Source organism: Pristis pectinata, chromosome 11 (assembly GCF_009764475.1).
Source record: "Pristis pectinata isolate sPriPec2 chromosome 11, sPriPec2.1.pri, whole genome shotgun sequence".
NCBI classification, from domain to species: Eukaryota; Metazoa; Chordata; class Chondrichthyes; order Rhinopristiformes; family Pristidae; genus Pristis; species Pristis pectinata.
The window spans coordinates 2,857,059-2,873,239 of record NC_067415.1 but is presented as its reverse complement, the minus strand read 5'-3'; the positions used below and the strand labels follow the sequence as shown (position 1 = coordinate 2,873,239).

The 16,181-nt window shown below is 49.8% G+C and overlaps 1 protein-coding gene across 4 annotated transcripts in view; it reads right to left on the bottom strand.

Moving 5' to 3' along the window:
- LOC127575716 (arf-GAP with Rho-GAP domain, ANK repeat and PH domain-containing protein 1-like) overlaps nt 1–16,181 on the bottom strand; it is a 119,267-nt gene that overhangs the window by 38,129 nt on the left and 64,957 nt on the right. For all 4 annotated transcript variants that reach the window (XM_052025713.1, XM_052025715.1, XM_052025716.1 and 1 more), the window contains one exon: nt 13,907–14,596. In XM_052025713.1, coding sequence (XP_051881673.1) covers nt 13,907–14,544 — 638 coding nt within the window. In that variant the 5' untranslated portion in view covers nt 14,545–14,596. The remainder of the gene's footprint in view (nt 1–13,906; nt 14,597–16,181) is intronic.

Below are 16,181 nucleotides of genomic sequence, written 5' to 3'. Positions count from 1 at the left end.
TCTCCCCTCTCCACTCTCAGTCCTGATGCAGGGTCTCAACCTGAAATGTCAACAGCTCCTTCCCCCTCCTCCTCACCCATAGATGCTGTTCGACCCGCTGAGTCCCTCCAACAGTTTGATTTTTTGGGTCCATCCATATTCCCTGTTTTTTGTTCTTCCCCCTCCTTCCTTAAATACTGGGGTTACATTTGCTTCCCTCCAAACTGGGAACTATTCTGGAGCTTGGGGAAATGACGCTCAATGCATCCACCATCTCCACAGCATTGTCTTTCAAAGCCTTGCTGAGTCCTGGGGAGTTATTGGCTTCAAGACCCATGACCCTCCCGTTCCTCGTTCACCCAGGACTTTCTCCATTGGTTCTGAGGGGTTTCTGCTCTGCCTTCTTCTACAAAGACAGACACAAAGATTGAAATAATTTTGTAAGTTTTCAGATGACACAAAGAACGGTAGCATTGAGGACAGTGTAGAAGGTTGCCAAAGGATACAGCAGGATACAGATCAGTTGCAGATATGGGCAGAGACAGGGCAGATGGAGTTTAATCCGGCCAAGTGTGCGGTGTTGCAATTTGGGAGGTGAAATGTATACAATTAATGCAGGACCCTTAACAGTGTTGATGTACAGGGGGATCTTGGGGTCCAAGTTCATAGCTCCCCTGAAAGCGGCTGCACAGGTTGATAGGGCAGTAAAGAAGGCATGGCCACTTGCCTTCATTAGTCGAGGCATTGAGTTCAAGAGTCAGGAAGTTATTTTGTAGCTTTATAAAACTCTGGTTAGGCCACATCTGGAGTGTTGCATTCTGTTCTGGTCGCCCCATTATAGGAAGGATGTGGGGGCTTTGGAGAGGGTGCAGAAGAGGTTCACCAGGATGCTGCCTGGATTAGAGGGCATGAGCTATAAGGAGAGGTTGGACAAACTCGGGTTGTTTTCTCTGGAGTGTCGGAGGCTGAGGGGAGACCTGATAGAGGTTTATAAAATGATGAGAGGCACAGATAGGGTAGACAGTCAGAATCTTTCTCCCCAGGGTAGAAATGTCAAGTACTAGAGGGCACGCATTTGAGCTGAGAGGGGGAAAATTTAAAGGAGATGTTTTTGTTTTACACAGCGATGGTGGGTGCCTGGAATGCGCTGCCAGGGTGGTGGTGGAGGCAGATACAATAGAGGGGTTAAGAGGCTTGTTAGATAGGCACATGGATATGCAGAGAATGGAGGGATGTGGACCTTGTGTAAGCAGAAACAATTAGATGTCATTAACTTAATTAGTTCAGCACAACATTGTGGGCCGAAAGGCCTGTTCTTGAGCTGTACTGTTCCATGTTCTAAAATACTTGCGTAATCTCTGACACTTCTTTATTCCTCCCTACAATTTTGCTTGTCTCTGTTTACTGGAGACCTGCCTTCGCTTTAGTTAATCTCTTGCTTTCCTCACATTTATGGAAATTGTTGTGGTCTGTTTCACGTTCCTTGCAGGGTTTCATCCCTGTTCTCCTTACCCTTGGTGAGGCAAGAGCCTCAGCTGCGGAAAATCTGGGGCAGTGGCAAAGGTTTGCCACAGGTGGAATTTCGAAAGCCAAGATCTCCCCTCCTCCCAGAACAAACTCGAGTTATAACGTACAGTGCTGCTGCTGAAAGAGCTAATTTCCACGGCATTTATACCCTGGGTACGTATGCCTACAACAGTAAACTTGAAATTCAGCTTGAAACAAAGCCCAGTCTGCCAGCTCCGCTCTCGTGCTCCAGATTCCTGCCAAGGGCCCAGAGGTTTATTGCGACATTCCTCCTCCTGAATCCCCCCACCCTCCTCTGTCACAGCTCGGAAGCAGGTTTCGGAAAGGATTGGAAGCTGCGCAGGTACCCTCTGCTCTCGTAAACACAGCTCACCTGCAGGGCGCGGACGGACAGGGCTATCCTGACTGGCAAAGGCCCAGGAGTGTTCACCAGAGATGTTGATGGCCTTTAAAGTCCAAGTCCACTCCCCCTCCGAAACAAAGGCAGCCAGGTGAGTCAGCTACAAGATCCACAGAAACACAGGTACGTGGGAGACAATGGAATGGGCAGGCCACAGCAGGGGGCAAGGTTCGGGAAGGGGAGGAGCTTCTGCAGCACCTAATGGGAATGTCTTAAAGGAGGCACTCAAAAAGGAACATGCTGAGAGCGGGTCCCACAATGAACCAGACATTGGCTTTGTGCAACTCTATTTATATGATAAACCATCCTAAGGTGCTTCAGGAGGTATTGGGATTGGTTTATTAATGTCACTTGTACCGACTTGTCTTGAAAAACTTGTCTTGCATACTGATTGTACAGATCAATTCATTACACAGTGCAGTTACATTGAGTTAGTACAGAGTGCATTGAGGTAGTACAGGTAAAAGCAATAATGGAATACAGAGTAAAGTGTCACAGCTACAGAGGAAGTGCATTGCAGGTAGACAATAAGGTGCAAGGTCACAACAAGGTAGATTGTGAGGTCAAGGGTCCATCTCATCGTATAAGGGAACCGTTCAATAGTCTGATCACAGTGGGATAGAAGCTGTCCTTGAGCCTGGTGGTACGTGCCCTCAGGCTCCTGTATCTTCTGCTTGATGGGAGAGGGGAGAAGAGAGAATGTCCCGGGTGGGTGGGGTCTTTGATTATGCTGGCTGCTTCACCAAGACAGCGAGAGGTATAGACAGAGTCCATGGAGAGGAGGCTGGTTTCCATGATGCGCTGGGCTGTGTCCACAACTCTCTGCAGTTTCTTGTGGTCCTGGGCAGAGCAGTTGCCATACCAAGCTGTGATGCATCCGGATAGGATGCTTTCAAGCTAAGCTTGATGGTAACCCATGCAAGAGTTGAGCAAAAACTCAGTCAAAGAGTTAAGTATTTTGCAGAGTCTTGAAGGAGGAGATAGAGGTAGAGAGGCTGAAGACGGTATCTGCTGGGTAATTGGTTTATTACTGACACATGTACCGAGATACAGTGAAAAACGTTGTTTTGCAAGGCCACCCAGACAGATCATTCCAAACACAAACTCCTGGGCTGGGATGATTGACCTCCAACAACGACAGATACCTTCCTGTGTGTGAGGTACGACTTCAACCACTGGACCGTCTTCCCTTTGATGTTCGTTGACTTCAGGTTCCCCAGGGTTCCTTGATGCCACACCCGGTCAAATGCTGCCTCAGTGCCGAGGGCAGTCACTCTCACCTCCCCTCTGGAGTTCACCGTTTTGGTCCACGTGTGATGAGGTCTAGAGCCAAGTGGTCCTGGCCAAACCCAGACTGGGCACCAATGAGCAGGTTACTGGTCAAGGACAGCTTCTATCCCACTGTTATCAGACTCCTGAATGGACCTCTTGTACGATAAAGACATCACCAACAACCTGTCCTCGTCAAATCATATAGATGCCATGGCCAAGAAAGCTCACCAGCATCTCTACTTCCTCAGGAGGCTAAAGAAATTTGGTATGTCCCCTTTGACACTCACCAACTTTTATCGATGCACCATAGAAAGCATCCTATCTGGATGCATCACGGCTTGGTACGGCAACTGCTCTGCCCAGGACCACAAAAAACTGCAGAGAGTTATGGACACAGCCCAGCACATCACGGACACCAGCCTCCCCTCCATTGGCGAAGCAGCCAGCATAATCAAAGACCCCACCCACCTGGGTCATTCTCTCTTCTCTCCTCTTCCATCAGGTAGAAGATACAGGAGCCTGAGGGCACGTACCACCAGACTTAAGGACAGCTTCTACCCCATTGTGATGAGACTATTGAATGGTTCCCTTATATGATGAGATGGACTCTAACCTCACGATCTACCTTGTTGTGACCTTGCACCTTATTGCACTGCACTTTCTCTGTAGCTGTGACACTTTACTCTGTACCGTTATTATTTTTACCTGTACTACCTCAATGCACTCTGTGCTAACTCAATGTAACTGCACTGCGTAATGAATTGACCTGTACGATCGGTATGCAGGACAAGTTTTCCACTGTACCTCGGTACAAGTGACAATAATTAACCAATACCAATAAGCTCTTGATCTCCCAATCTACCTCATCATGGCCCTTGCACCTTATTGTCTGCCTGCACTGCACTCTCTCTGTAACTGTAACGCTTTATTCTGCACTGCGTTTTCCTTTTTACTACCTCGATGTGCTCGTGTGTGGAATGATCTGTCCGGATGGCACACAGACAAAAGCTTTTCACTGTATCTCGGTACATGTGACAACAATAAACCAGTTACCGATTGCAAGCAGATTGGGCCGTAATCAGCCAGTTTGGATTCGTCCTGCTTTCCGTGAACGAGATAAGCATGGCCAATTGTTGGGTACATCAGCCAAGGAACTAGGGGAGATATTAAGGAAGTAAAAAGAACAATGCTTTCTAGAGTGTCTTTCAATCCTCAGGATGTCGCAAAGTTCTTCACACGACTTTCTTTGACCACTGTAATGGACAAAGAAGTGAACAGATGTTCTCTGGTAAATTAGTTTTTCGAGGCAGTGACAAGACAGATTGATGAAGGTGGATGTGGTATATATGGATTTTAGCAAGGCATTTGACAAGGTCCCCAATGGTAGGCTCATCCAGGTCACAAGGTATGGGATCCATGGAAGATTGGCTATGTGGATTCAGAATTGGCTTACCCACAGAAGACAGAGTGTGGCTGTAGAAGGGGAGTATTTGACCTGGAGGTCAGTGACTCGTGGCATTCACAGGGATCTGTTCTGGGACCCCTGCTCTTTGTGATTTTTATAAATGACTTGGATGAGGAAGTGGAAGGGTGGGTTGGTGAGTTTGCAGATGACACGAAGGTTGGTGGTGTCGTGGACAGTGCAGAAGTTTGTTGTAGATTGCAATGGGATATAGACAGGATGCAGAGCTGGATGGAGAAGTGGCAGATGGAGTTCAATCCGGAGAAGTGGGAAGTGATACACTTTGGGAAAAATGAAGGCGGACTACATGGCTAATGACAGAATTCTTAGCAGTGTGGAGGAACAGAGAGATCTTGGGGTTCTAGTACGCATATCCCTCAAAGTTGCCTCACAAGTGGATGGGGTTGTTAAGAAGGCATATGGTGTGTTGGCCTTCATTAACCAGGGGAATGAGTTCAACAGCAGAGAGGTGATGTTGCAGCTCTATAGAACTCTGGTCAGACCACACTTGGAGTATTGTGTTCAGTTCTGGTTGCCTCATTATGGGAAGGATGTAGAAGCTTTAGAGATGGTGCAGAGGAGATTTACCAGGATGCTGCCTGGATTGGAGAGCATGTCTTATGAGGATAGGTTGAGTGAGCTGGGGCTTTTCTCTTTAGAGAGGAGGAGGATGAGAGGATACTTGGTAGAGGTGTACAAGATTATGAGAGGCATAGACAGAGTGGACAGCCAGCATCTTTTCCCCAGGACGGCAGTGGCCAATATTAGAGGTCACCTGCTTAAGGTGCGTGGAGGAATGTTCAGGGGGGATGTCAGAGGCAGGTGTTTTGTTTTTACACATAGAGTGTTGGGTGCTTGGAATGCACTGCTGGGGGATGGGCGGGGGGGGGGCAAGGTGTGGTAGGGGCCAATACAATAGGGTCAGTTAAGAGACTCTGAGATAGGCACATGGATGAAAGAAAAATAGGGAGGTGAAGTAGAGAGGGGGATAGATTGAATGGGGATGTTCATACAGGTCGGCACAACATCGTGGGCCGAAGGGCCTGTACTGTGTTGTACTGTTCTATGTTGATGTACATTCTGTTATTGTTTTACCCTGTACTACCTCAATGCACTGCATAATGAATTGATCTGTACGATCAGTACGCAAGACAAGTTTTTCACTGTACCTCGGTACATGTGACAATAATAAACCAATTTACCTTTGACAACCACTTAGGCTTGATCCGAATATTCCCATCCCAGTGCTGTAGCCTCTCCAGGGTCCTCCTTCTGCACTCCCACCCCTCTCTCCCTCCGTCATCTCCCCCCAATCCCACCACCCTTCAAGATCTCCACTGCTCTCCTCTTGGGCCACACAGGTGGGGCACTGCCGAATTGTGGATAAGGTGAGGTCCCATCTGTCCCCTCAGAAGGAGGAAAAATCTCCCACAGCTCTGCAAACAAAGTTTTTCACTGTACTTGTGACAGTAGAACATAGAACACTACAGCACAGTACAGGCCCTTCGGCCCACAATGTTGTGCCAACATTTTATCCTCCTCTAAGATCTATCTAACCCTTCCCTCCCACATAGCCCTCCATTTCTCTATCATTCATGAGTCTATCCAAGAGTCTCTTAAATGTCCCTAATGTATCTGCCCCCACAACCTCTGCCGGCAGTGCGTTCCACGCACCCACCACTCTCTGTGTAAAAAACTTACCCCTGACATCCCCCTTATACCTTCCTCCAATCACCTTAAAATTATGTCCCCTCGTGTTAGCCATTGTCACCCTGGGAAAAAGTCTCTGACTGTCCACTCGATCTGTGTCTCTTATCATCTTGTATCAAGTCCCCTCTCATCCTCCTTCTCTCCAAAGAGAAAAGCCCCAGCTCACTCAACCTATCCTCAGACTAATTACTTCAGCCCATCGCCCATCCATCATCAGGGACCCCCTCCATCTGGGCCGTGCCCTCTCCTCGATGCTGCCATCAGGCAGGAGGTACAGGAGCCTGAAGACCCACACCTCAAGGTTCACCAGCAGCTTCTTCCCCACTGCCGTCAGGTTCTTGAACCCACCTGAACCCATCTCTCTCAACTTGCATTTGCGTCATGTTTACATTTTTTAAAATTTTTTTAGATTAAATGTTACAGTGTGGTAACAGGCCCTTCCGGCCCAAACAAGTCTGCGCCGCCCATTCTAAACCCCAAATTAACCTACCCGTACGTCTTTAGAATGTGGGAGGAAACCGGAGCACCCGGCGGAAACCCACGCAGACACTGGAGAACGTACAAACTCCCTACAGACAGCGACGGGAATCGAACCCCGATCGCTGGCGCTGTAATAGCGTCGCGCCAACGGCTACACTACCGTTTTGTCGTGTAAGTTATCTACAATTTTTGTTAAGTTTATGTAATTTATGTTTGTAATGTACAGTGCTGCAAAAAGCTAATTTTCATGGCACTTATTCCCTGGGTACAACCACCTGTGACAACAACAAACTTGGACTAAATTTTAATGCAGGCAAGTGCAATTAGTGTAGATAGGCATCGCGGTTAGAATGGACAAGCTGGGCCGAAGGGCCTGTTTCCCTGTGCTGTATGATTCTACGATCCAATTTATGAAGTCATGAGGGGCATAAATGGGGTGAATGGTCACAGGGTCGGGGAATCTATAACTTGAGGGCTCAGGTTTAAGGTGAGAGGGGAAAGATTTAAAAGGAACCTGAGGGGCAACTTTTCCACACAGAGGGTGGTGAGTGTATGGAACGAGCTGCCAGAGGAAGTGGGCGAGGCAGGTACAACGGTATCATTTAAGAAGCACTTGGTTAGGTCCATGGATAGGGAAGGTTTAGAGGGATCTGGGCCAATGTAGGCAAAAGGGACAGGCAACGGATAGCATCGCAGAACCGTAGAGACAGGCCCGTAGAGCCACCTCGTTCATGCTGACGAAAACAGAGCAAATTACACAGTCACGATTACAATTCTGCTTCCGGGATTTTGCTCTGCAGAGCTTGGCCGCTTTGATTCCCACACGAGAACAGTAATCAAAGTTTAAAGGTTCGCCATTGGCTGTGAAGTATTTTGAGGTGTCCTGGCCTCAAACGCCCCTACTGTATCTGCCTCCACCACCACCTCTGGCAGCCCATTCCAAGCACCCACCGCCCTCTGTCTAAAAAAAACTTGCCCTGCACATCTCCTTTGAACTTTGCCCCTCTCGACTTAAATGCGTGCCCTCTGGTATCAGACACTTCGACGCTGGGAAAGAGAGACTATCCACGCAGACACGAGAGACTGTAAGTGCTGCAATCTGGACTAAACACAAAAGGCTCTGGAGGAACTCAGTGGTTCAGGCAGCGTCTGTGGAGGGAAATGGACAGTTAACGTTTCAGGTCGAGACCCTTCACCCAGGTCCTTCCAGACTCCAGGTGAAAGGTCTCAACCCGAAACGTCGACTGTCCACTTCCCTCCACAGACGCTGCCTGACCTGCTGAGTTTGACCAGCATCTTTGTGCCACACTATATTTTGCATTCTGTATTCCTTTTTACTATCTCAATGTACTTATGTGTGGACTGATCTGTACGGATGGCAAGCAAACAAAAGCTTTTTAACTGTATTTCGGTACAATACATCAACTGCAATTCCAAATCAATGAAAGGAATGAAATTTCACCACAAGTTTTCACCCTGCTCTCCAATTCACGGAGCATCTCTGACACCTCTCTCTCCTTCCTCAATCTTTCCATCTCCAGCTCAGGAGATTCCATATCCACTGACATCTTCTACAAACCCACTGATGCCACAGCTCCTCCCACCCTGCCCCTTGCAAGGATGCTATCCCTTTTTCTCGATTTCTCCGCCTCCGCCACATCTGCTCCCATGAAGAGGCTTTCCACTCCAGGACATCCGAGATGTCCAACTTCTTTTCTAACCGGGGCTTCCCCCCGACTGTGGTTGAGAGAGCTCGCACCCGTATCTCTGCCATTTCCCGCACCTCTCACCCCCACCCCTCCCAGACCCAACAGGGATAGGGTCCCCATCCTCACATTTCATCCCACCAGCCTACGTATCCAACACATCATTCTCCGCCACTTCCGCCATCTCTAACGGGACCCCACCACCAAGCATATCGTCCCCACCCTACCCCCTTCCGCCTTTCGCAAGGACCATTCTCTCTGCGATTCCCTAGTTCACTCCTCCCCACCTCCCCCACACATCCCGCTCCCACCCCAGGAACTTTCCACTGCCCCCGCCATAGGTGCAACACCTGCCCCTACACCACCTCCATCCAGGGACCCAAACAGTCCTTTCAGGTGAGACAGAGATTCACCGGCACCTCCCTTAATATCATCGACTGCATTCGGTGCTCTGAGTGTGGCCTCCTCTACATTGGTGAGACCAAACGCAGACTAGGTGGCCGTTTCGCAGAACACCTGCGCTCTGTCCGTAACCGCGATCTGCATCTCCCCGGTGCCGGTCACTTCAACTCCCCCTCCCACACCATCACTGATATGTCAGACCTCGGCCTCCTCCACTGCCAGGAGAATTCCAAGCACAAACTGGAGGAACAGCCCCTCATTTTCCACCTTGGAACCTTGCAGCCTAATGGCATGAACATCGAATTCTCCCACTTTGAGTCATCCCCACAACCGCCCCCACCCCCCACCCCAGCCCACCACGCCACTTCCTTTCCTCCCTTTCCTAGCCTCTCATTTTTCTACCCCCTTTCCTCTCTCCTTACCTTTGACCCATCCCCTGGCGGATCTGCTCTCCCCTCCTCCCCACACCTGCCCATCACCATCTCTTACCTGCATCTACCTATCGCCACCCTGTACCCACCCCACCTCCCCTCTTTTGTCCACCTATCACTGCTCTGCTTTTCCCTCCTATATATTGGACTCCCCCTTTTCCTATCTTCAGTCCTGAAGAAGGGTCCTGACCCGAAATGTTAACCATCTCAACGTAGAACATTACAGCACAGTACAGGCCCTTCGGCCCACGATGTTGTGCCGACATTTTATCCTGCTCTAAGATCAATCTAACCCTTCCCTCTCTGTTACAGACTAGGTTACTATTGGTGAATGTCCCTTTAAGATAGAGCATCGTGGTGTGTGTGGCGTGCTTATGTCAACAGAAGATAAAGGATGTAATAATGTTTTTGGAGCAGTCAGTCAGAGAGAGAGAGAAGAGAGAGAGAGACACCAGCCTGCTAGTTTCTCTATCGATGGATGAGAAACAGTAACTGTGTCTGTCACTGCAATCCACATATGGATTTTGGAGTAATCCAGTGGAGCCCACTTTGTCATTAAGCTGTAGAGGGAAACAGGTATTTGTGTGGACGGCCACGTCTCGGATGCTTTTCAGGGTGGCAGATACTTCGGAACGACACAGTGGAGTTCACCTTGTTGTTAACCTGTGGAGGGAAACGGGTATTTGTGTGGACGGCCACGATTTGGATGCTTTTCGGGGTGAGGAAGTCACTACCGAGTAAACACTGAGGTGTCGTTTGGGTTCCAAAGTGGAACATTTGGATTTCGTAATTACTCTGTATTTTCTCCCTACATCTACGTCAAATCTTCAGACAACGGTGGTTGTTGAAGGAGCCTTTGCTCATGTTTCACCTTACGGCTTGCTGAACTGAACTTTAACAACCATTCCTGGACTTGGAGTTTGGGAATTTGCCACACACACACGACGAGTTTAGTTTTGGGGTTAATGTTTAAGGTTTAACACTTTTACTTCTAACATTCTAACATTTTTACTTTTATTTTTCTTATTATCATAAGTAGCTATTAATAAAGTAGTTTTTAACGCTGAATCATGACTCAGTGTGTTTCTTTTGTTGCTGGTTTGTAACACTCCCACATATCCTTCCATTTCTCTATCATTCATGTGTCTAAGAGTCTCTTAAACGTCTTTAATGTATCTACCTCCACAACCTCTGCCGGCAGTGCGTTCCACACACCCACCACTCTCTGTGTAAAAAAACTTACTCCTGACATCCCCCTTATACCTTCCTCCAATCACCTTAAAATTATGTCCCCTCATGTCAGCCATTGTCGCCCTGGGAAAAAGTCTCTGACTGTCCACTCGATCTATGCCTCTTATCATCTTGTACACCTCTATCAGGTCACCTCTCATCCTCCTCCTCTCCAAAGAGAAAAGCTCTAGCTCGCTCAACCTATCCTCATAAGACATGCTCTCCAATCCAGACAGCATCCTGGTCTTCTCTTCTCCACGGATGCTGCCTGACCTGCTGAGTTCCTCCAGCATCATCGTGTTGTTCATCCAGATTCCAGCATCGGCAGTCCTTTATGTGGACAATATAACCACAGCCAGAAGGTGGCGACATTGTCCACATCTCCACTCCCACAGCCGACACCATCGGGCCTTGCTTATGGACCCTGCTCTGTGCCCTGAACCACATCTCCTCCCCCACCCTCCTCCTCCCTTGCGTTCCACCACCTGCAACAGTGAGTTCCCTCCAACTTTATTCACTGGCTGGTACTGAGAATTGGAATTGGAGCTTGCAAACCTCTGCAGATGTACGGTGGAGAGCATTCTGACTGCTTGCATCACCGCCTGGTGTGGAGTCTCCAATGCACAGGATCGCAAGAGGCTGCAGAGGGTTGTAGACTCAGCCAGCTCCATCACGGGCACAACCCTCCCCACCATCGAGGACATCCTCAAGAAGGCAGCATCCGTCACTGAGGACCCTCACCATCCGGGACATGCCCTCATCTCGTTACTACCATCGGGGAGGAGGTACAGGAGCCTGAAGACCCACACTCAACGATTCAGGAACAGCTTCTTCCCCTCCGCCATCAGATTTCTGAATGGTCCATGAACAACACCTCGTTATTCCTCTTTTGCACTATTTATTTATTTTTGTAACTTAGAGTAATTTTATGTCTTTATGCCTTGCACTGTACAGCTGCCGCAAAACAACACATTTCATGACATATGTCAGTGATAATAAACCTGATGTGATGACGGAGGGCAGGAGGAGACCACTGTGCTTGTCTGGAGGACCTTTCCAGTTATTCCCACTCAGCAGCTTATTCCCCAGATTCCTGGAAGTGATTTCCCTGGAGATTCCTGTGGAATCTGCTGCCACCTCTCTACCTGACATTACAGCAGCTGTTAGCCAGGACTCCCGGGACTGAGTTATAGGGAGAGGTTGGACAGGCTAGGTCTTTATTCCCTGGAGCAAAGAAGACTGACGGGTGACATTGGACAGAAATGATCTGTATGGATGGCATGCAAAACAAAGTTGTTCACTGTACCTCAGTACATGTGACAATAATAAACCAATTTACCTTCAAGAGGTGTATAAAATCACGAGGGGCATAGATCAGGTGAATGCACTCTCTTTTTCCCAGGGTTGGGGAATCAAGAACCAGAGGTCACAGGTTTAAGGTGAGAGGGGAGAGATGTAATAGGAACCTGAGGGGCAACTGAGGCTGGGACGGTTTTCCCTGGAGTGAAGGAGGCTGAGGGGTGACCTAGAGAGGTTTATAAAATCATGACGGGCATCAATAAGGTGGATGGTCGCGGTCTTTTTCTCAGAGGAGGGGGGTCTAAAACTACAGGACAGATTTAAAGTGAAGGGGGGGGGATTTAAAGGGGACCCGAGGGGCAACTTCTTCACCCAGAGGGCGGTGAGTATTTGGAACGAGCTGTCAGAGGAAGTGGTTGAGGCAGGTACATTAACAACATTTAAAAGACACTTGGACAGGTACATGGATAGGAAAGGTTTAGAGGGATATGGGCCAAACATGAGAAAATGGGACTGGCTTAGATGGGCATCTTGGTCGGCATGGACCAGTTGGGCCGAAGGGCCTGTTTCCATGCCGTGTGACTCGATAACTCACCAGATAAACATCCTCCCCTTCCCTCTGATCCCATGGCTGGTCCCCATCACTCCATGTCCTCCAGTCACATTCAAATATTCTTACAACACAGTGCACAGCGGTGCACCCACTTACCTGGACAGTAAACACACCTACATTAGACTATTGTTTATTGACTACAGCTCTGCCTTCAATACTATAATTCCAAGCAAACTCATCACCAAACTCCGAGACCTGGGACTCAACACCTCCCTCTGCAACTGGATCTTTGACTTCCTGACCAACAGACCGCAATCAGTGAGGATAGGCAGCAATACCTCCGGCACAATTATTCTCAACTGGTGCCCCACAAGGCTGCGTCCTCAGCCCTCTACTCTACTCCCTATACACTCATGACTGTGTGGCCAGATTCTGCTCTAACTCCAGCTACAAGTTTGCAGCTGACACCACTGTTGTAGGCCGTATCTCAAACAGCGATGAGCCGGAGTACAGGAAGGAGATAGAGAGCTTAGTGACATGGTGTCATGACAACAACCTATCCCTCAATGTCAGCAAACAAAAGAGCTGGTCATTGACTTCAGGAGAGGGGGCGGTGTACATGCACCTGTCTACATCAATAGCGCTGAGGTCGAGAGGGTTGACAGCTTCAAGTTCTGAGGAGTGAACATCACCAACAGCCTGTCCTGGTCCAACCACATAGACGCCATGGCCAAGAAAGTTCAACAGCGCCTCTACTTCCTCAGGAGGCTAAAGAAATTCAGCATGTCCCCTTTGACACTCACCAACCTTTACTGATGCACCATAGAAAGCATCCTATCTGGACGCATCACGGCTTGGCACGGCAACTGCTCTGCCCGGGACCACAAGAAACTGCAGAGAGTTGTGGACACAGCCCAGTACATCACAGAAACCAGCCTCCCCTCCACGGACTCTGTCTACACTTCTCACTGCCTTGGGAAAGCAAAGCATAATCAAAGACCCCACCCACCCGGAACATTCTCTCTTCTCCCCCCTCCCATCGGGCAGAAGATTCAAAAGCCTGAAAGCGCGTACCACCAGGCTCAAGGACAGCTTCTATCCCGCTGTTATAAGACTATTGATCAGTTCCCTAGTACAATAAGATGGACTCTTGACCTCACAATCTACCTCGTTATGGCCTTGCACCTATTGTCTGCCTGCACTGCACCTTTCTCTGTAGCTGCAACACTTTATTCTGCATTCTGTTATTGTTTTACCCTGTATTACCTCAATGGATTATTGTAATGAATTGATCTGTACGATCGGTTTGCAAGACAAGTTTTTCACTGTACCTCAGTACAAGTGACAATAATAAACCAATTCCAATTCCAAACCAATCACCAATCACCTGTTGGCTCTGACAACCTCTGGCTCGTCATCGAGTATCCCTGGACAGACACCAGTGTCAAGACTCACCTGGAATCCGCGGCAGGAGCCCAGACCTGGGCCCTGGGCAGCGGCCTCGCCGGCAGCGGTGGGGGCCGCCTCTTAGTCTCCATGTCCTGTCGGGGCAGGAGCACAGGAAGATCCCGCTGGAACATCACGGGACGCTCCCCCAGCTCCGCAGGCCGAGTCCGGTGTCCGACGGGGGGCGCTCTGGTCAGGTCCCGGGGCCGAGGAACAGGCGGCCGGCCTGATGCCTGCGCGGGCGGGACCGAGGGCAGGGGCCTCTCGGCAGGAGGGCGCGCACCGGCGGCAGCATTGGACGGGCAGTGGCCATAGGGGTAGACGGTCCTCTTCCTGGGGACGGGCTTCTCCCGGCCAGCCTGCGGGGGTTCGGGGGAGGCGGGTGGTTGGCCCGGTGACTCGGGCCCGGGGCTGTGGGCGACAGAACCCTTCCTCAGGGCAGAGAGGATGCGTTTCCGGTGACCGGGCAGCAGGATCCCGATGCGGGAGAGGTCCTCACCGCGGAGATCCCAGCAGTCGGAGAGCTGGTGGTAGGAGTTGTCCCTGAACTGCTCTGTGTACTGATCCAGATGGAGGAAGCCCAGCCAGTCCTGGACACTCATCGTCCCATCTTCGAACGCCATGGTGCCTGGCACACACTCGCACATGCATGGATTCAGTCCATGGCTGAAGCTCGACAACAGCCGCCGTCACACAGCCCTGCGGGGAACACACAACAAGGTGCTTTACTGTTCCTTTTCCGATAACCTGTCCTGCTCCAAGCATGGAGACGCCACGGCCAAGAAAGCTCACCAGTGCCTCTACTTCCTCAGGAGGCTAAAGAAGTTCGGCACGTCCCCTTTGAATCTCACCAACTTTTATCAATGCACCACAGAAAGCATCCTATCTGGATGCATCACGGCTTGGTACGGCAACTGCTCTGCCCGTGACTGCAAGAAACTGCAGAGAGTTGCAGACACAGCTCAGCACATCACAGAAACCAGCCTCCCCTCCATGGACTCTGTCTACACTTCTCGCTGCCTCGGTAAAGCAGCCAACGTAACCAAAGACCCCACCCACCCTGGACATTCTCTCTTCTCCCCCCTCCCATCGGGCAGAAGATACAAAAGCCTGAAAGAACGTACCACCAGGCTCAAGGACAGCTTCTATCCCACTGTTTTAAGACTATTGAATGGTCCCCTAGTACGATAAGATGGACTCTTGACCTCACAATCTCCCTTATTATGACTTTGCACCTTATTGTCTGCCTGCACTGCACTTTCTCTGTAACTGTGACACAATACTCTGTATTCTGTTATTGTTTTACCCTGTACTACCTCAATGTACTGCGTAACGAATTGATCTGTACGATCGGTATGCAAGACAAGTTTTTCACTCTACCTCGGTACAAGTGACAATAATAAACCAATTCCAGTACCATCACGGACACCAGCCTCCCCTCCATGGACTCTGTCTACACTTGTCGCTGCCTTGGTAAAGCAGCCAGCATAATCAAAGACCCCTCCCACCCCAGATATTGTCTCTTCTCCCTCCTCCAGTCAGACAGAAGATGAAAGATGAATTCTTGTATCTTTGATCTCCCAATCTACTTTGTCGCGGCCCTTGCATATTATTTCTTTCCCTGCTCTGCAGACACTGGAATCCAGAGCAAGAAAATCAAACTGCTGGAGGAACTCAGCGGGTCAGGCAGCATCTGTGGAGGCAGCGGAATGGTCGACATTTCGGGTTGAGACCCTGCATCAGGACAGAGATAGGATCAGTGGGGCAAGAGCGGGCCTAGCGTGGTAGTCCTGTTTGTGGATCTTGGGGAAGCAAGAAGTGTGGGGCTGGGGTTGGGATTGGGGCACCATCAGGTTGGAGGCTGTGAAGGGGGGATCTCCTGATGTGATGGTCTGAGAGACAGTGGCCTGGTGTTTGTTGGTGGGGTCGTGGGCCAGGGGTTGGTGCAAGGAGGGGACAAGAGGTACAAGGTCGGGTGTGGGGAAGGTTGGAGGGGAACAGCAGGGGAGAGAGAGGAATGGGCTTGTGTGGGCAGAAGTACCAGCACAGACTTCAGGTGGCCGACTGCTCTGTTTCTGTGCTAGAATACTATTGCAAGAACATAAGGCGGCAGCATCTATCATCAAGGATCCCCACCATCTGGGCCATGCCCTCTTCTCACTGCTACCATCAGGCAGGAGGTACAGAAGCCTGAAGTCCCACACCACCAGGTTCAGGAACAGCTACTTCCCTTCAACCATTCGGTTCTTGAACCAACCGGCACAACCCTAATCACTGCCTCAGC